Source organism: Sorghum bicolor, chromosome 5, assembly GCF_000003195.3.
Source record: "Sorghum bicolor cultivar BTx623 chromosome 5, Sorghum_bicolor_NCBIv3, whole genome shotgun sequence".
NCBI classification, from domain to species: domain Eukaryota; kingdom Viridiplantae; phylum Streptophyta; class Magnoliopsida; order Poales; family Poaceae; genus Sorghum; species Sorghum bicolor.
Genome location: NC_012874.2, coordinates 3,083,678 through 3,106,599, shown reverse-complemented (window position 1 = coordinate 3,106,599; position 22,922 = coordinate 3,083,678). Strand labels below are relative to the sequence as shown.

Here is a 22,922-nt window from a genome sequence, read left to right as displayed (position 1 = left end):
GGCATCTGGCTGCTGGCCTCCTACAGTGCTGCCGATCTGTCCTACTCCTGGGATCAGCTCGCCGCGAGAGAAGGGGGGGATATGATGCCGACGAGAAGGGCGAGCATGAAAAGAAGAGGGCAAAGAGGCCAAAGGCGCAAAGCAAGAATGGAGGACGAGGGTAAAGCGGCACATGATGCTTCGTTGAATCTTTCTTGTCACGCGGGAGGAGGGTAATGATTTGGCCCACTGCTAAGCCTTGTGTTCCCAGCATAATATAAGCACGGACAAATATTAGGTAAACTATTCGTTTGAGTTTATTTGCCGAATTTGTTAACTATTTAATAATATTTTTCTCTCACAACAAATCAACAAATAGTACTTTCAACCATAGATTAGCCAAGCGAAAAAGATAAGCATTTTAGATCATGAAAAAGAAAAAGGAAAAAAATCAGAATCATGAAATGTAGGTTCCCTATTTGTGTTTTCTATGAAAATAAACCTAGGCCTCGTTTAGTTCTTTTTTTTTTGCAAAATAGATACTGTAGCACCTTCATTTATATTTGACAAATATTGTCTAATCATAGATTAACTAGGCTCAAAAGATTTGTCTCGCAAATTATAGGTGAACTGAGCAATTAATTTTTATTTTTATCTATATTTAATGCTCTATGCATGCGTCTAGAGATTCGATGTGATGGAGAATAAAAAAGTTGCAAATTTTTTTTAAAAAAAAAAAACTAAACAAGGCCCTATTGTAGGCAGAGGCAGGCCATGCGTCGACTGTGGAACATGGGTACTTGTACTGATTCATGTGGTAATCACAGCCATTTGTGGTTAAAATTCATTGCGTTCCAATCAGGCCCTGTTGCCTCCGTAAAATTAGGTAGCCCTTTGCTTCCCTTTCATTGCTTGGTGTTGACCTTTATCTCCCTGCTCGCTTGCCCTATTGCACAGTGGCGGTAGAGTGATGGACAAGGCTGCTCCCCTCCGGCCCTAGTAGACCCTTAGCCTAGGGACGGCCCCACGGGCAGACAGAAACAGAGCAAAAGCGAAAAGTGGAAGCCTCCAGTACTGACAACCTGACGCTGGTCTACACCGCCCAAACAGAGCAGGAGCAGCCAATGGGTCCCACTGGCCAGTGGCCACTGCCTCATCAGTCCAAGCTCATCTCCAAGCACCAGCTCGATTCAAAAATCAAAAGTTGCACGGAGTTCTCTCCTCCCAATGCAGATCGATGGAGCAGCCAAGATCACTCATGGCTTTCTCTTTGCCTGACCAGTGAGGACCTCTCCTCCCATGCTTCACTCGCCGCCCCGTCGTCATCCACACACACACACCTCAACCTCCCACCATCGGCGACGGCAATGTCCGTACGCTTCTTGCTCCGTTCCGCGGCATTCCTGGCCATCTTGGCGGCAGCGACGCCGACGCCGTCCGCCGACGTGCCTCAGCCGGTTCCGGAGCCCGAGGTGAAGCCGAGCGACACGGACGCGCTCACCATCTTCCGGCACGGCGCGGACGCGCACGGCATCCTGTCGTCCAACTGGAGCACGGGCGACGCGTGCACGGGCCACTGGCTCGGCGTCGGCTGCTCCGCCGACGGCCGCCGCGTCACCTCGCTGACACTCCCCTCGCTGGACCTGCGGGGGCCGCTCGACCCGCTCTCCCACCTCGCCGAGCTCCGCGCGCTCGACCTCCGCGGGAACCGCCTCAACGGCACCCTCGACGCGCTGCTCCGCGGCGCGCCGGGGCTCGTCCTCCTCTACCTCTCCCGCAACGACGTCTCGGGACGCGTCCCCGCCGACGCGCTCGCGCGCCTCACCCGCCTCGTCCGCCTCGACCTCGCCGACAACAGCCTCAGCGGCGGGGTCCCGTCGGCGGCGGCGCTCGCGGGGCTCACGGCGCTCGTCACGCTCAGGCTCCAGGATAACCTCCTCACGGGCCTCGTCCCCGACGTCGCCGCCGCGCTGCCTCGCCTCGCGGAGTTCAACGCGTCTAACAACCAGCTGTCCGGGCGGGTGCCCGACGCCATGCGCGCCAGGTTTGGACTCGCGTCGTTCGCCGGCAACGCGGGACTCTGCGGGGCCGCGCCGCCGCTGCCGCCCTGCTCGTTCCTCCCGCGGGAGCCTGCCCCGACGCCGCCGTCTTCGTCCGTGCTGCCGTCCGTGGTGCCGTCCAACCCGGCCGCGTCGTCCTCCGTCGCGTCGTCGTCGCCGGCGCTGGCCACACCGGAGTCGCTTGGCGGGGCACGCGGCCGTAGTAAGGGGGGGTTGAGCCCCGGCGCGGTCGCCGGGATCGCCGTCGGCAACGCGCTCTTCTTCCTCGCCCTGGCGTCGCTGCTCGTCGCGTGCTGCTGCTGCGGCCGAGGCGGCGGCGACGGCGAGCCCGCGGCGGCCAAGAAGAGGAAGAGGCGCGGCCGTGTCGGCCTGGAGGACGGAGGCGGAGGCGGCGCGCTGTTCGGCCACCTCAAGGGGGAGCAGCAGCAGCCGGGTCGTCCGGGCAGCGCTGGCCGGTGCAGCGACGGCGGCGACAGCGACGGGGCGCGCAGCAAGCTGGTGTTCTTCGGCGCGGACGGCGGCGAGGACGACGACGACGACGGCGACGGTGACAGCGACGGCAGCGCTGCCGGCGCGCCGCTGACGTCGCACCTGCAGCAGCAGGGGCGGCAGCGCGGAAGCTGCAGGTTCCAGCTGGAGGAGCTGCTGCGCGCGTCGGCCGAGATGGTGGGCAGGGGAAGCCTGGGCACCGTGTACCGCGCCGTGCTGAGCGACGGCCGCATGGTCGCCGTGAAGCGGCTCCGCGACGCCAACCCCTGCGCGCGCGACGAGTTCCACCGGTACATGGACCTCATCGGCCGCCTCCGCCACCCACACCTCGTCCCGCTCCGAGCCTTCTACTACGCCAGGCAGGAGAAGCTCCTCATCTACGACTACCTCCCCAACGGCAACCTCCACGACCGCCTCCACGGTACGGTTACCGTCCCCTCTCCGGCGACCTTGTTTGCCGCCAGTCATTGCCGTTGCGTGATCGACCTGGACCTGACACGAATCAATCGCGACGACGACGATGCAGGTCACAAGATGTCGGGCGAGTCGGCGCTGGACTGGACGACGAGGGTGAGGCTGCTGCTGGGCGCGGCGCGCGGGCTGGCGTGCATCCACCGGGAGTACCGCACGTCGGGGGTGCCCCACGGCAACGTCAAGTCCACCAACGTCCTGATCGACAAGGACGGGGCGGCGCGGGTGGCGGACTTCGGGCTGGCGCTCCTGCTCAGCCCGGCGCACGCCATCGCTCGCCTGGGCGGCTACATGGCGCCCGAGCAGGCTGACAACAAGCGGCTGTCGCAGGAGTCCGACGTGTACAGCTTCGGCGTGCTCATCCTGGAGGCGCTAACTGGCAAGGCGCCGGCGCAGCACCTTCATCCGCCGGCGGCAGCCCCGCCCGAGGCGCACAAGAAGGGGGCGGGTACGGCTATGGGTCTCCCGGAGTGGGTGCGGTCGGTGGTGCGGGAGGAGTGGACGGCGGAGGTGTTCGACGTGGAGCTGCTGCGGTACAGGGACATCGAGGAGGAGATGGTGGCGCTGCTGCACGTGGCGCTGGCGTGCGTGGCGCCGCGGCAAGACCAGCGGCCGTCCATGGGCGACGTGGTGAGGATGATCGAGAGCGTGCCCGTGGAGCAGTCCCCGGCGCCCGAGGAGGAAGACAGGGACGTGTCCGTCACGTCGCCGTCCATCGGTGTCACCACGGACGACGGGGACGGTGGTCGCCTCAGCAGCTACTAGTTTGTCCGATGTCATGGGCCAGATTCTGTGTTCTTTTGTGTGATCTTGGCATCTTCTTCCCATGTATGGATTTGGATCTTCAACACATTCTTCTCCTCCGGCTTTTGCGCGTCTGATTGAGGAGAATGGATTCATGGAGTGCTGCGCACTATTGCAGCTGATGCAACATGCAGTTTCCCTGCTTGTTAGATGGTTTATGGATCTTGACCGATATGCAACCACTTTCGTTTGTTTGTGCTAAATATTGTCCAATTATAGACTAACTAGGCTCAAAAGATTTATCTAGTGATTTACAGACAAACTATATAATTAGTTTTTATTTTTAACTATAATTAATGCTTTATTAATGTGTTGTAAGATTCGATGTGACAGAATCTTGAAAAGCTTTTGGTTTTTGGGTGAACTAAACAAGACAATTCTGGCCTTATTTAGATCACCCCAAATTTCAAAAACTTTTTAAGATTCTTCGGCACATCAAATCTTACAGCACATGTACGGAGCACTAAACATACACGAAAACAAAAACTAATTGCACGGTTTGTCTGTAATTTACGAGACGAATCTTTTAAGCCTACTTAGTTTATAATAGAATAATAACTAAGTTAATGCCCGTACGTTGTTACAGGTTTTAAAATTCATATACTCTCTGTTTTTTTCATTGTTATTTCATTTTTTTGTCTATATTCTTTCTTTTTCATTTCTTTTTAGTTTTTGGTTTTTGATTTTATTTTATTTTCTGTTCTTTCCTTTTTTTTATTTTAATTTTACCTTTTATTTTATTTTCTTTTGGTTTTATTTTCATTGTTCTTCTTTTTCATTTTTTTCTTTTTAGGTTTTCTATGTTTCTTCATTCTTGTTTTATATTTTATTTCTTTTTAATCTTCTTTTTATCCTTATTTAAATAATTCACTTATTTTATTTGCTCTATGCACTTTTTATCATTTGTTAATCATGTTTGTTTTTATATTTTTCGTCTTAGTAATTTTATTTTTTATTTTTATTTTCTATATATATGTGATATTTATGTAGTATATATTTAGTGTTCTATGTTGTGTTATGTCATGTTTACGTATCATATATATGATGTTCTATGATGTTTCTTATGGTGTTTACTTAGTATACATGTAATCTATAATATATGTGATGTTCTATAATATATTTAATGATGTTGTATGATGTATTTAGTGATATTAATGTTCTATAAATATATTTACGATATTTGAAAAGTAACCCTTTGATATTATTGAAATTTTTCTCTATTTTATGTTTTTATTTTATCTTATGCTTTTTACTCTAGATTTTATTATTATTTTTATCTATGTCATGTATTTATGTATTTATACTGTAATATCAGTTTCATAAACCTAAAACCAAAATACTATTCTTCTAAATCGATAACATTTTTTTACAAAGACAAAACATTGTCTATTGAACCTAGAATATTGTCTCTACTTAATAAAAGAAAATATTTTATCTTTATAAGATAAATATTCATTAATAAATTTTATCTAAATATATCCATTTGTGATATTGTTTTGAAGGATTTGTTATAAGAAATTTAATGGTGCAATCGGAATTTAATTTATATCTCTGGTTTAGGAGTTATGACTTTTTTTAATTCGTTAAAACAATTTTGCATGCATTGTTGAGTGAGACCTAGGTTGATGAGATAACATGTCATCGCGCAGTAAAAAAGACCACCAAAGGGATGTGAGTTGTGGACGGGTCCTCTCCACAATTTTTAGTTGTAGAGATAAATATTCCTTAATAAAATTTTATCTAAATATATCCATGTGTGATCTTATTTTAAAGGATTTGTTATAAGAAATTTAATGGTGTAATCGAAATTTAATTTATATCTTCGGTTTAAGACTTGTGATTTTTTTTAATTCGCTAAAACAATTTTGCATGCATGGGTGAGTGGGGCCTGGATTGATGGGATAACCTTTTATGACACAGTAAAAGTGTTGGAAGTTGTGGCTTCACCATGAGTGTAGTAGACGGGTCCTCTCCATAATTTTTAATTATAGAGATTGTTAAATGCAAACAAAAGTACTATAATATCAAAATCTAAAAAAAAATTGGAAGGAAACAAGGCCTCTCTTCGCATTGTTCGGCTAGTGGCCTGCTGTCGTATGGAGTTCATGAAAGATCGCAAAGACATTTGGAGTTGACGTACCCCAGGATTTGCTAGTCTGATGCCAGGTTACTAGCGGTGGCTAATTTGGGGAGGAAGAAGGAGACATGGATAGGAGAAGCAGATTCAAAGTTTGGCGATGAATGGCTTGAGGATTCAAAAGTTGAATTGCAAATTCGCTGCCGTCGTCTTGTAAATTTCTTTAGGTCTTGTTTAGTTTTTTCCGAAATTTTTTCACGACACTATAGCATTTTCTTTTATTTATGATAATTACTGTCTAATTATAGATTAACTAGGTGTAAAAGATGCAAACACACCACCGCTCACACTCTGGGCTGCTTTACAAGCACGCTGGGCCGACATGATCGGTTGGGTTGGGTCGCGGGCTTGTGCTGCCGTGCTCAGGAGCCAGGAGGGCAGGACTGCAGGATGCTATGCCTCTATTTTTTATTTATCAAATCTCGTAGCCATTTAGCTATGCTGTTCTCTTTACAAGTTCTTTCATAAGGCCCTGTTTAGATTGGAGATGCTAATTTTTTAGGTGTCACATCGAATATGTTGGAAGGATGTCGGGAGGAGTTTTTAGAAACTAATAAAAAAATAAATTACATAGCTCATTAGAAAACTGCAAGACAAATCTATTAAGCATAATTAATCTATCATTAGCATATGTAGATTACTGTAGCACTTAAGGCTAATCATGGAGTAACTAGGCTTAAAAGATTCGTCTCGCGATTTTCAACCAAACTGTGTAATTAGTTTATTTTTTTATGTACATTTAATGTTCCATGCATGTGTCCAAAGATTCGGTGAGATGGATGAAAAAATTTTAGGTGGGGAACTAACAGAGCCTAAGCCGACATTAGTAGGATGTCTCTCTCTCAATGATATTGACTTAAATTTCTCGTTCAAATTGAAAACATTTTTTAAAATAAAAAATCAATTTCAAAAGGTGTTTTTTTCCTAGTATCTTGAGGTGCAGGTGTGGAATCGTATGTTTTGCTGCCTCTTTTGGCCTTGTTTACTTGGAAAAAAATTGCAAAATATAAACAACAATACTTTCGTTTGACAAATATTGTCCAATCATAGACTAACTAGGCTCAAAAGATTCGTTTCGCAAATTACATGCAACTATATAATCTTGGAGCATATGCATGAAGCATTAGATATAGACGAAAATAAAAACTAATTGCACAGTTTGCTTGTAAATTACGAGATGAATCTTTTGAACCTAGTTAGTCTATTATTAGATAATATTTGTTAAATAAAAATAAAAATAGTACAGTGCCGAAATTCGAAATTTTTTCGAAACTAAATTAGGCCCAAGAATCGTCAAAGCAGCCGAGGACTGGAATTGACCCGGACATGGGAACATATGAAGCACGTGATGATTGATGAAAACGAAGGCCTTGTTTAGTTCATGAAAAAAATTTAGATTTTTACTACTATAGTATTTTATTTGTATTTGGTAATTATTGTTCAATTATAAACTAACTAGTCTCAAAAGATTCGTCTCGCAAATTACAGATAAACAAAACAGTGTAATTAGTTTTTTATTTTATCTATATTTATAGTTCCATGCATGTACCGTAAGATTTGATGTGACGAAGAATTTTAAAAAATTTTGGGAACTAAATAAGGCCGAAAATTCTATGTGAGCGAAAAAAGGGCTAAGGCCTTGTTTAGTTCACCTAAAAACCAAAACTTTTCAAGATTCCCCGTCACATCGAATCTTGCGGCATGTGAATGAAGCATTAAATATAGATAAAAAACTAATTACACAGTTTTTGTAAACCATGAGACAAATCTTTTAAACTAGTTATGGACAATGTTTATCAAATAAAAATGAAAGTGTTATAATGTCAAAATTCAAAAAGAATTTTATTTAAACAAGGCCAAACCCGGGCCTGACAGTGCCGCTGTTAGTTGGGCTGGTCTGGTCTGGGCCGGGCCAACCCGGGCCTGGATACGATACGACGACACAGCATGTGGCCGGACTTGTCTCATCAAAAAAAAAAAAAACAATATGTGTCCGGACCCCAGAGGCAGGAAACCGGCGGCGGCCGCCGGTGACCGGTCAGGACCCATCGGCGTGTCAGCGTTCCCGATTCCCGCAGCTGGGCCCATTGGAAAATGCCGTGGGGCAGGGGCAGGCGCTTCGCCGCTCGAGAAGCAGGGACACGTCGCCCGCCCGGCCTATTAAGCAGATTCCTTTTGTGCCCAATCAACCCTTAACCCAGCGAGCCCAGGGTAGCCGAGGAGGACCGCACTCCGCCATTTGCCACCGCCGCCTCCGCCTCCGCCTCCTTTTCCTTGCAGCACAAGAAGAAGAGAGGGAAGATTCGCCGCCCGCCGCCGCCGCCGTCAGGATGCATTCCACCAATCTCCTCCTCGAGGAGCCCATCCGGATGGCGTCCATCCTCGAGCCCTCCAAGCCTGTAAGCACCACCGGCGCCGAGCGCGATCCCATCCCACCCCCCTTCCGCCGTCATGTTCAGATTCGTCTCCTTGCTGATGAATCGGTCGACGAACCCTACATCAACTGAGAAAACTGACCGACTTTTTTTCTTTTTTTTTTTTTTTGGGGGGGGTCTCGTTTGGTGTCGGGCGGATGGATCCCTGTCTGGTCTCTGGAGCAGAGCTTCTTCCCGGCGATGACCAAGATCGTCGGCACGCTTGGACCCAAGTCCCGCTCCGTCGACACCATCTCCGCCTGCCTCAAGGCCGGCATGTCCGGTAACTGTCTCTGTCTCTCTCTATGCCGTTCCCAAGCTCGCGATGGAGCAGTGGAGCTGATTTGTTACTTGGTTTGGTTTGGTTTGGTTTCCTCTTCTGACGACGATTGCAGTCGCGCGGTTCGATTTCTCGTGGGGGGACGCCGCGTACCACCAGGAGACGCTGGAGAACCTCAAGCTCGCCATCAAGTCCACCAAGAAGCTTTGCGCTGTAAGCTTACCTTACTCTCTGTATTTTTTTTCTACAAAAAAAAAAGAAGCTCTGAATGAATGGACGAACGAACCAACAGTGTGGCCAATGCGGTCTCTCTCTCGCGCGCGCGCGACGGGCTGACAGTTCGATCTCTCTTTGCTTACCAGGTCATGCTCGACACCGTGGGCCCTGAGCTGCAGGTGGTGAACAAGAAGGAGACCACGATCTCCCTCGAGGAGAATGGCACGGTTGTTCTCACCCCTCACCGCGGCCAAGAAGCCTCCTCCAGCTTGTTGCCCATCAACTTCTCTGGACTCGCCAAGGTTACCACGTGCTGATGCTGTTCTACTCATCATCAGATCTAATATCCTATGCTCCATTTATACTTGTTTGACGAGATCAGTGGCAGGCGCTAGTTGACCATGCCCTGACTACCAAGTTTAGATTTTTTTGGGGTTAATTTTATGCACTATGTCGCTGTGATGTCCTTCGATTAGTCTAGTGTTCTAATCTTGTTTCCACATACATAGAGAACTTCAAAAAAAAACTTTGTTCCTAACAGGCTGTGACACCGGGGGCAACAATATTCGTGGGACAATACTTGTTCACTGGCAGTGAGACTACTTCAGTTTGGTTGGAGGTAAAAAGCCTTTGGCATGCTGTATCTTTGAGCAGTTTGTATGTTTTGTTTCATATGTCTTTCAGTAGGATTATGTTTGCTCTTGGCATTTTCTGATAACAAAGAAACTCTTCTATCTTACTGACGATGTAGGTTTCTGAAGTGAAAGGAGATGATGTGGTCTGTATAATCAAGAACACAGCCACCTTGGCTGGGTCACTGTTCACACTGCATTGCTCCCAGATTCACATTGACTTGCCCACCCTGTCTGATGAGGATAAGGATGTAAGCAACTACTCTCAAAGTCCTTGTGTAGTTGTTGCTTCAAAAATCGAAACCGTCCCCGTTCTTCAAGAATTTCACCTCTAGCAACATGAAAATTTGTGGACGCAACTAGATTTGTTCTAGAGTTGCAGCCCTGTCCTGTTGCCCATCCTAAGACTTACATGCATGAATTACTTTCAGGTTATCAGAAAATGGGGTACTCCGAATAAGATTGACTTCCTTTCTCTGTCTTACACAAGGCATGCAGAGGATGTGCGGCAGGTAAACAACTTGCATTGTGGATGCATTTTGAGTTCTGTTTGTCCTCTCTGATTGCTGTGCTTCTAAGCAGCGCCTTTATTTCTGTAATGAAAAGGCATCATTGCTATATTTGATGCGCTATCTACTGTTTGTTTGGGTACGATTCTTAATAAGAATGATGTCAACAGTGCTAATATTTGTTTGTTAACACAGGCACGGGAGTTCCTGTCAAAATTGGGCGATCTAAGCCAAACTCTGATTTTTGCCAAAATTGAGAATGTTGAGGTATTTTCAAGTAAATCTTATTACATTATTAGCTAGCTACCATTTGTTTGCCCTTCAAATACACATACACTCCTTATCTCTTTGCAGGGCCTGAACCATTTTGATGAAATACTGGCTGAGGCAGATGGTATCATTTTGTCAAGAGGGAATCTGGGAATTGATCTTCCACCTGAGAAGGTTGTTTACCTTTACTAATTTAGCAGTTGAGGATAACACAATTTAAACACTGGGTTTAAGCTTCAGTGCCTTTGTGGTCACATAGTAGACCCCCTCACATCTGGGCTCCATCAGACCTAGGGTATTATGTGGATTTGAAGTGGGTCAGGGCCACAACTATTCTTTTTTCCTTAAAACTGTCCTAGCATGGTCTTATACTCAAAGACTTTTGGCTCTGTTACCAGAATTGAATTGAGTGCCATACCTGGCATCGAGAAAAGATATGACAGAACACACATGAACCTTAAATTTACTTCTGGTTTAGTATTTTCTCTGTTTCGTTTTAGGTGCAATAATTGTATATATTTTACTACTAGTTTATTCAGCCATTGATCTTTATCACTCCAACTCTCCATATTGCAGGTCTTTCTGTTTCAAAAATCTGCTCTTCACAAGTGCAACATGGCTGGAAAGCCTGCTGTTGTCACTCGTGTTGTTGACAGTATGACTGACAACCTCAGGCCTACTCGGGCGGAGGCAACTGATGTGGCAAATGCAGTACTTGATGGTAAGTTGTTTAAATTTTTTTGTTGCTTTTCAAAAATCTTGGGTATACTCAGATCTTTTGGCCTGATATGCAGCTGGTCCTTAGTGCACTGAAAAGGGCAGTTCAATCATGACTCACAATGGTTTTAATTGCAGGGAGCGATGCCATTCTCCTTGGTGCTGAGACTCTCCGAGGTTTATATCCAGTCGAGACTATTTCAACAGTGGGCAGAATTTGTGCTGAGGTGAAATTTCTGTTATGTTTTATAGATAGGGTTGCATGGGTTGCATTTTCAACAACTATTGCTACTTAATTGCAAATTTGGCGTCGTCATTGATTTAGTTATACATGTTTGTCAATTGTCTTATAGGCTGAGAAGGTATTCAACCAAGATTTATACTTCAAGCGAACTGTGAAATATGTGGGAGAACCCATGACCCACTTGGAGTCCATTGCTTCCTCAGCAGTAAGATCTATGTGCTTCTCAGATTCCAGTCTTTTTTTTAATTAATGTTTGCAAAACACAGATTTTGTAGTCTAAGATTGTTCATTTGCTACTTTTTAGGTGCGAGCTGCTATCAAAGTTAAGGCTTCAGTGATCATTTGCTTCACCTCTTCTGGACGGGCTGCAAGGTCAGTAGAAACGAATATGCTTATACAGGGCTGCAATTAGTGGGAATTAATCTCATGTATATCTATATATTATCGCAGGCTCATCGCCAAGTACAGGCCCAGCATGCCTGTTCTTTCTGTTGTCATTCCTCGTCTGAAGACAAACCAACTGAAATGGAGCTTCACTGGTGCTTTTGAGGTACGTGAACTCCTATATTCTTTGTGATCTTTCCTGTTAGATGTTTCCTTTTTATGCAATGCAGATTTTGTCTATTATTAGCATGCTGATCATTTCTTTTGTGAATGGTAACATTGGTCTTGTGAAGTTTCTCTTGTAGACATTGAACATGTCATGCAATGCTTAAAAGAGACATTACTTTGTTTGAGAAGAATTAAGAACCTTGAATGCTTTTTTTTTTTTTGAGAAGAAAGGCTTGTGGCCTTGTATACTTCCAAAAAAATTTGCAAAACATGAACAGTAACACTTTCGTTTGTATTTGACAAATATTGTCCAATCATGGACTAACTAGGCTCAAAAGATTCGTCTCGCAAATTACAGATAAACTGTGTAATTTGTTATTTATTTTATCTATATTTAGTACTTCATGCCTGTGCCACAAGATTCGATATGATGGGGAATGTGAAAAATTTTGCAAAATATTTTGGGAACTAAACAAGGCCGATATTTGGCACCATTTAACTCATTTGTTGTTTTTTTTCTTGCAGGCAAGACAATCACTGATAGTTAGAGGCCTCTTTCCGATGCTTGCTGATCCTCGGCATCCAGTAAGTAAACAAAAGTTTTTCAGTTCACTACTTTTAAGTGTGTATGCAACACATACTGGCTGGATTTGCCAACTTGTACACATGAGCATCCCATTTCTAGCATCGTCGGGGGTGAAAAGATTTTGCAATCACATCCCTGTAGCCCTTGTATTCTTGGACTAGCATTTTTTTTCCTATTCATCTATGTTGGTTGAGTATGTAAAATTTTGTATGTCATAAAAGGGTTGAAGGCAAGAACACTAGAATGCAATTCACTGCACTTCTAAAACAGAACATGGTCTGATAGCTTGGTTAATCAAAATATATCCATTTTTTGTAAAAAAATCTCTGCTGGTTTATTTGTCTATATAACTTATAGGAGAAGGCTAGGGACCCCTAGTACACTGAGAAGGCTTGAAGTGACAATCCCACTTAGCTTCTTGTTTTTGACGCAAACACTTAGCTTCTTGTTGCACCTTAGACCTTTATTATGTCTTAGTCTCCTGAGCAGAGACAAGTTTCTGTTTGCTGTGTTTTTGTGTAATTTCTATTATGCGCTGCAAATTGTTTTGGTATGATTGTCTGGTTACATGGTATTAATCAATCTTCATTGTGTGTTTCAGGCTGAATCAACCAACTCTACAAATGAGTCAGTTCTGAAGGTTGCTCTAGACCATGGCAAAGCCTCTGGTGTGATCAAGTCCCATGACCGTGTCGTTGTTTGCCAGAAAGTGGGAGATTCGTCAGTTGTGAAGATCATTGAGCTGGATGACTAGATCCTTGTCTACTAGGGCATTTGCCGATTTTTGACTAGGCCGAAAATTGTTGGCTATGTATAATCCTATAGCTTTGCCAAATGAGCAGTTTTTCCTATGGTGCTATCATAGGACTTGCTTAGCAATTTAAAACTCCTGCGATGCAGTTGGGAGTTGTCATATTATATGCCACTCAAATGGGCAGATGGGATAATGAAATCATACTGTACCCTCTATCCGTTGCTATTGTTTATCTGAGCCTGTTTTTCGTTTTGTTTCTTATCACCTCTGTTTTTTATTTGATGGGGCTAATTGCACGTTTGCTTCATTTCCTAGACCTTGTAGCTTTGCCATATTTGATGAGGTTTAATTGGGAGAAAGTTTATTAACATACTATTCTGTCAGTGTTTCCATGGACGGTAGCCAGTGACCATTGTGAATCGACGCTAAATGGTTTATCATAGCCATCTAGATATAGTTAAATAGATGGCTCAGTTATTTTGGAGTACCTGCAGCAAAGCACAACTTTAAATGGGCTTGGCAATAATAATTGTGTTGATGTATTCAAAATGTTTGAAGAGTATGTTGTAGGGATCTTCATCTTGACATTTTATTATTACTTTCAAATATGATCTGTTCTTTGCTCCGAAGTGGCAGAAAGAAAGCTGCCATTGATTTGTTTGCTACTATTTCTGCGCATGGTTTAGTCCCAGATGTTGTAACTTACTGTTGAAAATTTCATAAAAGAAGGGTTGTTCGAAGAGTCTGACAATCTGGTTTTTGAAATGGAAAAGAGTGGATGCACTCCAAACTCAGGTATGCCCATAGTTCCAGATGCTAGCTAGGATGTGAGATAATGAGGGCTGGGGCTTGTCTCTCCAAAATTGATGAGTAGAACTGCTCACTTCAGGCTTCCACTAATGCTAGTCTTTTCAAGGGAGGAATATGAGCACCAAGCAAAAAGTCCCTGCCTGAAAGGTACATCATTTTCATCAGGAAGTCAAAAATTATACTATGGCCGCAAACAATTTACATATCAATATGTAGCATAGAAGTTTCTGCATTTTGTTGCATAATATATTAAGAAATTCTGCACGCCGAGGGGTAAAATCAATCATCTTAAACTACTGATCTTTGAGTTTGAGATGATTACTACACTTTAAGCTTTTGTGTTTTCCTGTTGTCGTTCACAGCATTTTATTGTCTGTGATTCCATGCATCAGGTATCGTTTCAAAATAAAATAAAATAAAATAAACATGCATCAGTAAATCTAACATATACCGTGGATCAAGAGATTAGAAGAAAACTCAAATGAGTGCATTACTGTTTGTTTGGTATATAATGATGATACTGGAATCAAACTCGATGCGTTCATCTTCTGCATTGTTTTATTCTTTAGATGTTTTCGAAGGTACATTGATCTTATATATTCTCTGTTGATGCATCAGGAGCATGTGTTCAGACATATGCCTGCTGCTTTTGCACTCAAATGTTTGTAATGCCATAGCAATGAACTGAGAGTTTGTGCTCCTCTGCAAGCAACAGCAGTTTCTATCGCAACAGCATCCAACAAGAGAATGAAATCTAGAGCTCCAGATGAAAGAATTAAATGACACCAGCATTATTACTAGCAAAATCTAAATGTGAAAACTGTAATACACAAGGCCTTTGAACTTCAGATTAAAGAACGCATGAAGTATGGCTCCAAGGTGGCCAGTACACAACATCGTGGAGAGTTCATAACAACTATTTATCCCGATCAATCGACAGCTCTACAGAAAATTCAATCTTATAGTACAAGTTTGGTCATCTTGACCACCAGTTCTACACAATTTTCTGGTAAAGCATCCTACTCTTTCTTTCGTTTGAACATCCTAAACAGATAAAGAAAAAATGACACCAGCCACTGCCAGAAAACAACCAGGTAGTTTGCCTTCTTTGGTTTCACTTCAGGTCTTGGCCCAAAGAGACCTTTGTAGAGCTCCTTCTGCTTCTGGTACAGAGCCTTGTCTTGTTCTGCGAGCAAACGAAGCTCTCGAAGGATCTCCTTGTCTTCTGGGGAGTACTTCTTCGCTTTCAGGAAATCTTCCCTCGCTGATTCTGTCTGGCCAAGTTCAGATTTAGCTTTTCCTCGCCTGAACAGTGCTTTCACATTACTTTCATCTTCTGACAAAACCTGAAGAATATGGTTACAAAAAGGATCATCCATCAAAGAGTAAATTTTTCTTTTTCTTTCAGACAAAACAGAGGGTAATTTTATATTAGGACCATGGGATTGTTCAATTGATCAATCATCATGAAACCAACACCTTTTTGAAAAAGGGCTGAAAAGGTGCAAATCAGTAGTTTGAAATTCTAATGCAGAAACTTGCATGTTGATATCTGAATTCATTTTGGCCATATGAGCTTAGTTGCTACAGGTATTTTAACGTCATTTTTTAAAAAAAGACATGCTTTTACTATCTGAACATACAATCATGTATAGTTTTTTCGAAGGTCTATGCAAACTGCAAAAATGTACTCTCATGAATGTAAATCGTGAGTTGAAGACTGAATTATTCATGGGCATGGTAGAGTAACATACAATGCTGCACTGCGCAATAGCTTCATCGAATCTCTTCAGTTTGATCAGACATGCAGCTATATTGAGATGGCATGGATTTTTCACAGCCAAGGCCATGTCTCTGTACTTTCCAAATAATTGAAACATGAAATCATCTCCCATGTATGCAATCGCCTGTAAAAGAGAAAAGTTCAACTGAAATCAGAATAAGCTTTTTTTTTAGAGAGAGAGAGAGAGCACGCCCAGTGACGTGTATTTCCTTAAGCAGAAAAAGAGTACAACCAACCCACAAACTGGTAACAACCAGGTTACCAACGGCTACAATCTACTGGATCCTACTAGTATAATCATGTCCAAAGTATAGCATGCCACTAACCATTTCATATTGTTGCATGGCTTCCTCAAGCTTCTGTTCTTTAAAATATCCATTGCCCTCAATCTTCCTCCTGTCTGCAGCTGCAATCCTCTCTTCAACTGTCATGTCACTTCGGGCTTTACCCTGATTCACAGTTTATCATGATTTGGAAGTTCCAACTTGAAAAAGTAATGCTAACCGATATGAATAATCTCAGCCTACCCTTCAAAATAATTGAAGTGCTATGTGGGGTGGAGGCAGTAGAACTTTGTTTGCCTACCTCTTTAACATCATCAAATCCAATAAGTTCAACTTCATAAACCAGGTCTGCCATTGGAGGGACATTTGGGAATGAAAAGCTTCCTTCTTTGCCATAGCCTAGCTCCCAACCAACATGCAACAGTGCCCGCTCCCCGCTTTTCATACTGCTAACACCAATGCCTAAACCAGACATTTGTTTTTTCTCTGTTGACGGAGGAAAAAGCTTTAGAAAGTTACCCCATAGGCAATTATCACTGACAAACACTGTTGTACTATTGAGGTTGCCCATATGATCCTAAGATAGTTACCAAGTAACAGTATGATTACTGGCAATGCAACATAAAAAGGGTGCGGTGCAAATGAGAACTATGCGTATTTCACTCTTTCATCTTACAACATATTAAACCATTAGTAGCAGGCATGGCAAGTTACTGGAAGCATAACTGCTTACACAGAATCCTCAGTAAGAACCATCATCATTGTACTAGAAAACCATAATAGCATACAAAGTAAAATGTTTGAATTTATTGAATTGATGGATGAAATGCATGAAGCAGAGCAAAATTGAGTATAACATAAGTGAAGTCATTGTTGTGGCACCTTTTCCAAGTACCAGTTCGATTGGATGCTGCTCTTGCCAGGTATCCTCAAATTTATGCGACGATCCTTGAGCCCATGCTCTATAGTGCACTGCAACACGAAGTTTAGAAAAGAAAAAAATTAATTCACCGCTGTTCTCCTTTGAAGCACTTATCACTTGTGCTAAAATCAAAATAGATGTGTGTGCTTCCACCCGATAGCAAACAGATGAGTAAATTAGCGTGTGACGACTGAATTAGGCTTTTTGGACAAAACAGGATAAGATCCAAAGTTTTGAAATAGGTGTTGCTGTATCAGTACTCAATGAACGAGAAAAGAGACATCGGTCACTTTGGGTAAATAGAAAAATTATGAAACCTGATGTTTGAAACTTGACATCAGTATTTGAGCTACAAACTGAACAGGTACCGGCAAAAGATACTGTCACTCAATGAATGCAAAAGAGTATCAGGAAGGCGTAGGCACAATAAAGCTCCACAAGTTTACATGCAAAGTAGGTATTGTCTTTTGGTGAGAAAGCAACCAAGAGAATCTGTTTACATATGCACATTTCGGCCATTAGCTGTTATTTGCAGAGCGTGAACAAGGCCAAAGCATCTCATGACCATGATCGCTCAAACAAAACACATACCAGAGACCATTATTATAGGAGTAAGAAACATGTAAGGCACAACATATTAGCATACATCCTAAAATTGGACGTCCGGAGCATGAGCATATGGACCGAACCAACCAGTTCCGCCATACTCACCAAAGCACGTCGCGAACTTGAGCGGCTTCCTGCCATGGCCTTCTTTGATGACTTGCTTCTTAACCTTGTCATGAAGCACCTCCATGTCAGAGGAAACCACGGGTGGGGCGCTGCCATCCTGGGGAGGTTCAGAATGCACGAAAGAAGCCTCTTCCACTGTGATCTCGTTATCACTGGAACCTGAGAATCAGAAAGCAGCAGAAGTCAAGAACCAGGGACTCTCCGTCTTGAAACAGATCCCGAATTGCCACACTGCAAGGAGAGTCTGCAATTCAGGAAAAAAAAAGCGCAGTGCTACTGCGGCAGCGCTGGACTCCAAACTGCCAAACCGCGGGCGGGATCCGAAACTGCCTCGTTTGCTGTAAAGTACGAGCGCCCCCCAACTTTGCTCTGATCCCCCAAATGGCCCAGCCAAATTCCCAACAGAAAGTAAGAAGAATTCAACAGCACCCGATTCACTGGGCACCAGCATGCAGCCACGCGTGGGTGCGAGGGGTGGGGGGCTCACCGGCGGCGGGATCTGCAGACGGCGCCGCGTCTTCTTCGACGACAGCCATGGGTTGCGGGTGGGGAGAGCGGAGCGCGGACGGCCGGCGGAGACTTCTAGACTGCGGCGCGGCGGGTCGGGTAGTGAACTTGGGCGGGGCGGGGCCCCCTCTGGAGCCGCTTCCTTGAGAAGCAGGGAGCTGTGGAGTGTGGAGTATATACACCCTTGTTCGAGTTTCTCGTTATGGCCTTGTATACTTCCAAAACTTTTTGCAAAATGTAAATAGTAGCACTTTCGTTTGTATTTGACAAATATTATCTAATTATAGACTAACTAGGCTTAAAAGATTCGTCTCGTCAATTCCGACCAAACTGTGTAATTAATTTTTATTTTCATCTATATTTAATACTCCATGCATATGTCTAAAAATTCGATGTGACGGGGAATCTGAAAAGTTTTGCAAAATTTTTGGGAACTAAACAAGGCATGCATCTCTGGCAAACTGATTATCATCAGCTTGATTTTTCATGCAAAACCATATATTCCTTCTTGTTTTATGACATTTAAGTAAGTGCAAACTTTTTTTTCTAAAAAACGGAAGAAGAAGAAGAAGAGCATAAAAAGTAAAGTGAAAATTGAAGTGAAAAAAGAAGCAAGACCATCCAATAATTAAAGAATCATCTGGAATGGTTCTAACAGGAAGGCACCATATGGAACGATGGATTTAACAAACTATTTTAATGATGCATTTTTCCATAAATAAAAGTCAAGTTAAAAGGTTTGATCTGGATAAATAAAACTAAACCGATACATGTTTACGTAGCTAGACGTGGGATTAGAAACTTGAACACTACCATGTTCAACTTTTAATTGAGTATGGGACTTATCGCACATCATGAATGCGACGTTCTCTTCTGACTTACACGACGACTTGACACGAGTGCTCGTATTTTTATAGATTTATTCTGAAATTTAATGGTGTTATCCTTTCAGTAGTAGGCGATGTATCCATCAACAACAAGACGCCTGTGATGACTTTGTCAATTTTAAAATATACCGGTCCAACTTGTTTCTTCGGAAGTGCTCATAGGGGTAAAAGGTACGTGTGTGCGTTTATAGAGATGAATGTACTTATATGAGTGTCTGTATGTGTAACTAGGTCTTGCAAAAAAAAAAGATTCAAAAAAAAGAATGACCATAATTGTTGATTTGTAACATCTAAACTTCCATTGTAGCAAGCATACGGAGGCAGAAATAGCAGGAGCCCATGCAACAGTAACAGCAGACAGGTTCCATGTTCTGTAGTCTAACAACAAATAATTTTCTTATTGGATACAATGAACAACTTGAGAAACTCAGCTGGTCCGAACTCTCAAGTTGCACCTCACAGCTTGTCCTGAGCACCAATACCTCATATGCAATACATCGTAATCTTCCAGATGAAATTAATTGTCTTCTGGAAACCATCCCATCCAAGGTGTGTATGGAAAAGACTCTTGTATAAATGGCTGAATGCCCACCTCTGTTCCATAATTTGTTGGACGGAGGTTGCCCAAGTCTTGAATCTTTGAGCTATTTAAGTGGTAGGCCAATCCTCTTCTCAACGTATCACTCAAGAAGATAACCTCCTTGTAAGGGTGAAATCCAAGAAAATCAATATAACCACCAGAGTTATATCTGCCCCTCCTTTTGGTGTCAACAAGAAAATTAATATAACCACCAGAGTTATACTTGCCCCTGCTGTTGGTCTCAATAACATTATCATTATCCGAGTCCCATTCAAACCTGTCCTCTACCACTGCCTCATTGTTACCATCTTCATACTCAAATCCCTGCTCCTGATTGTTAATATCTTGTAAAGTCCAGGGTCCAGGCCCGTCAATTATTTCACATGGCTGAATACTACACGAATCCTTGAATACCCACTCCATTTTGCCACTCGATTCATCAAGAATATTGATCGAAAAATGGGATGCCAAGTGACGCACAGCACAATACACCCCTTTCACTGATTTCCCCAAATAAAGATTTGTGTATGCCATCCCCTTACAATCTAAAGGTGGCTTGATTACTTGATATTTCCCATTTGATAATGATATTCTACAAGAATCAAATATTTGAGAAATATTAATAAACAACAATTGAATTTTCGTTTCATTACTAGGTACAAAGATGAATGACAATGCCAATGAAGTGAGTATTTACCTCATAACAAACTTGTTTTGGCAATATACATAAAGTACTCCCCGCCAATACACAGAAGTGTCTGGAACATATGGGTGATCCAACCACATGTCAGCAACATTCCCTGCAGCCTCCCCTTCTCGAACAAACGACCTCTCCTCCCACACCTTTGTCCTTGATGAGAACACACGCAGGATGCAAGGCGACGGTGGCCATTCTAATTCCTCTATTGCAGGGTCTAACTTGTCATCTGAATTCAACATGGTATACCTCACATTGGGTCGTCGGACCTCAGGGATCATGAATACCTTATAATGCGGTGACAATGTGGGGTCGAAAACAAGGTACTCCCTGTGGAAAAAGTGCTCTACGACAATATTTGGGCTTGAGCATGGGGGCAGTGGCGCTGACTGTCGTGTGGCTGGGTTAACCACATACTTGTGAAACAAGAGAAGCCCATTGCAGTGGCCTATGATGCGGGAGCTGAGAGGCAAATAGTCAAAGTTGCCAGATACCGTTGGGCCTTTTGAGGGGCGGGAGAAGAATTCTGACATGCTTAACTCATTAAAGTTAATGAAGATTCCACACACCGACCGTGGGAGGAGGTCTACACGGAGCAGGTTGTGGGCATCAATGATGGTACACCAGGTCTTGCAAACACAGTGGGATATGGCAAGGTAGCGTGGTGCAAGACGGTGGATGATGTTGGTGAGTACATCTTCAGGTAGCAGGTTTTCCATGCCCTCTGTCATTCCAAATTCTCCTAAGATGGCCACTTATTCCTTCATATCCACACAAGCCCCACTTCTATCTGCACAGTGAAAATGAAATAAAAAAAAAAGATTTTCCTCAGAAACAAGTAAAAAAGAATGAAATAAGCAATGATGAGATGGAGTGCGGGTGTTGTGGTGGAGGATTCACTAGTGTGTTCATTGTTCACCCATATGTGAACACTGAAAATTGGCAGCTATTTGTGCAGTCCTTACTACTAATATGCTAGGGGCTCTCAATCCCCTGCTTGAGCTAAGTAACAATAACAGCATGATGTCATGATAAATCCATACTAAATAATTTCTATATGATGTGATTTATCATATCAAACATAGAGAAGAGATTGTAGAATCATGATTCGGTGATCTGATCATGTTAGCCTAAAACAATTCCACGCAGCGTCATGGTGCTGGTGATCGTCCCCAGATAGCAGATTGCGTGACCCAATGATCCGATCATGTTTGCCTAAGATAATTCCATGTAGTGTGACGATTCTGCTAATTGTCCCCAGATCAGTGTCCCAAATTAGAAGTCGCCCATGATCTAGGTTGTTCATTACCATGGATTGGCAAACAATGCAAACATCTTCCAGAGGCCCATATCAGAATAGCCTACACATAAATTGTAGTGAACATATACATCAGCAGACTATATTGTAATATATCTGCACAGAGTAAATGTTAGCTGCACTAATTGATCAAAAGTGCACTCAGGTCATTCAGTCATTGCAGTTGATAATACCTACAAACAAAGGATGCCAACTAATTCCAAAAATCAGAAGGAGTAGGATATCTGGCTTCTGGGATGGAGAAGAGATAATAGAGTACCGTATATCATAGGCTTCCACTCCTGCTGTGGATGTTAGCTATGCCACTGGGGTCACTACAGAACCCAGGAGCAGAGCAGCAGAACCACTGACCTCTCAGGACACTGATAACAACCGCCAGAAGCACTTGCCAAACATCAGCAAAGATGTGCTCCTTGGCTGGATCGGATCCAGCACGGATATGGACACGCGAACACGGCATTTTTCCAATAAATAAATAAATAAATAACAGTTATAACAAGTACACGGTTGATTGGTCGTCTCTGCGGACCTAATCAACAATCAGCAGATTGTGCGTGACAGAATTTAACGCTGGCAGCGGCACTACCCACTGCTCGAATTTCTTGTTGCCAACTACTTGGGGCCTTGGGGGAAGATCATGGAAGACCGAAGGAGAAAGGAAAAACAAACAAGAACCGAATCAAAGAACAAGATTAACAAGACTAGATCGATAGAGGTTAGGGCCGCCGGCTGCCGAACAAGTCGAAGGGGAAGGAACTGAACTCACTGGAGGTCGCCGGGCTGCCGCTGAGTCACCACCGCAGGCGTGGCACTGTGGCAGTGATGGAGGACACTGATTGCAGGCACGTCGGAGCTGCAGATCGTCGCTGGTGTGGCGGTGATGGAGGTCCGTCGCCGGCGGGCCGCGGCACCGGTGCGTCCTCCGGCGGCGCTGGTCGGTGTGGGCGGTGTGCAGGCGGGGTGGCAGGCACGTGGGTGGCGGCGCAGTGCGTCCGGGCCGGGTAGGAAAAAAAAACAGGCCCTTGGAACAGGAAATGCAAAACAGAGAAAAGTAGGAATGTTGTGAGAAAACAGTAGAATGAAAAAACGCAGGAAAAAAACGCAGGAAGAAATAAATAGAGGCATAATTTATAACACTGAATTTTCAAAATATATAGGTGTAATTAAAAGGATTAAGAGATACTATTGTTGGGCTGGGCTGTATCCTGTTTGTTTCGAATGGAGGAATAGAAGGATGGGTGATATGGGGATTAATGAGAAACATAGGAATTGATGTTTGCAATTCAAA

At 43.7% G+C, this 22,922-nt stretch overlaps 4 protein-coding genes across 5 annotated transcripts; 2 read left to right on the top strand and 2 right to left on the bottom strand.

Moving 5' to 3' along the window:
- LOC8085657 (leucine-rich repeat receptor-like protein kinase PXC1) lies at positions 749–4,006 on the top strand. The gene is made up of 2 exons (XM_021461000.1): positions 749–2,949; positions 3,055–4,006. Exons 1-2 carry the CDS (start codon positions 1,104–1,106, stop codon positions 3,762–3,764), a joined length of 2,556 nt encoding a protein of 851 aa, XP_021316675.1. The 5' UTR covers positions 749–1,103; the 3' UTR covers positions 3,765–4,006.
- Positions 8,119–13,375, top strand: LOC8069314 (pyruvate kinase 1, cytosolic). The gene is made up of 16 exons (XM_002450224.2): positions 8,119–8,339; positions 8,541–8,637; positions 8,750–8,847; positions 8,997–9,152; positions 9,392–9,469; positions 9,602–9,733; positions 9,914–9,994; positions 10,187–10,258; positions 10,346–10,435; positions 10,838–10,982; positions 11,117–11,205; positions 11,332–11,427; positions 11,527–11,594; positions 11,673–11,772; positions 12,300–12,359; positions 12,962–13,375. The coding sequence occupies exons 1-16, from the start codon at positions 8,271–8,273 to the stop codon at positions 13,112–13,114; spliced, it is 1,584 nt and encodes a 527-aa protein (XP_002450269.1). The 5' UTR covers positions 8,119–8,270; the 3' UTR covers positions 13,115–13,375.
- Positions 14,751–18,311, bottom strand: LOC8069313 (peptidyl-prolyl cis-trans isomerase FKBP42). The gene is made up of 7 exons (XM_002448941.2): positions 18,133–18,311; positions 17,625–17,804; positions 16,874–16,963; positions 16,293–16,477; positions 16,034–16,156; positions 15,679–15,831; positions 14,751–15,270 (listed from the first exon to the last, which is right to left on the bottom strand). Exons 1-7 carry the CDS (start codon positions 18,179–18,181, stop codon positions 14,944–14,946), a joined length of 1,107 nt encoding a protein of 368 aa, XP_002448986.1. The 5' UTR covers positions 18,182–18,311; the 3' UTR covers positions 14,751–14,943.
- LOC8069312 lies at positions 19,296–22,664 on the bottom strand. Of its 2 annotated transcripts, XM_021461795.1 has the most exons (4): positions 22,401–22,664; positions 21,626–21,677; positions 20,317–21,106; positions 19,296–20,211 (listed from the first exon to the last, which is right to left on the bottom strand). In XM_021461795.1, exons 3-4 carry the CDS (start codon positions 21,045–21,047, stop codon positions 19,557–19,559), a joined length of 1,386 nt encoding a protein of 461 aa, XP_021317470.1. In that variant the 5' UTR covers positions 21,048–21,106; positions 21,626–21,677; positions 22,401–22,664; the 3' UTR covers positions 19,296–19,556. The 2 variants fall into 2 exon arrangements, with proteins under 2 accessions (XP_021317470.1, XP_002448985.2); XM_002448940.2 differs by lacking the exon at positions 21,626–21,677.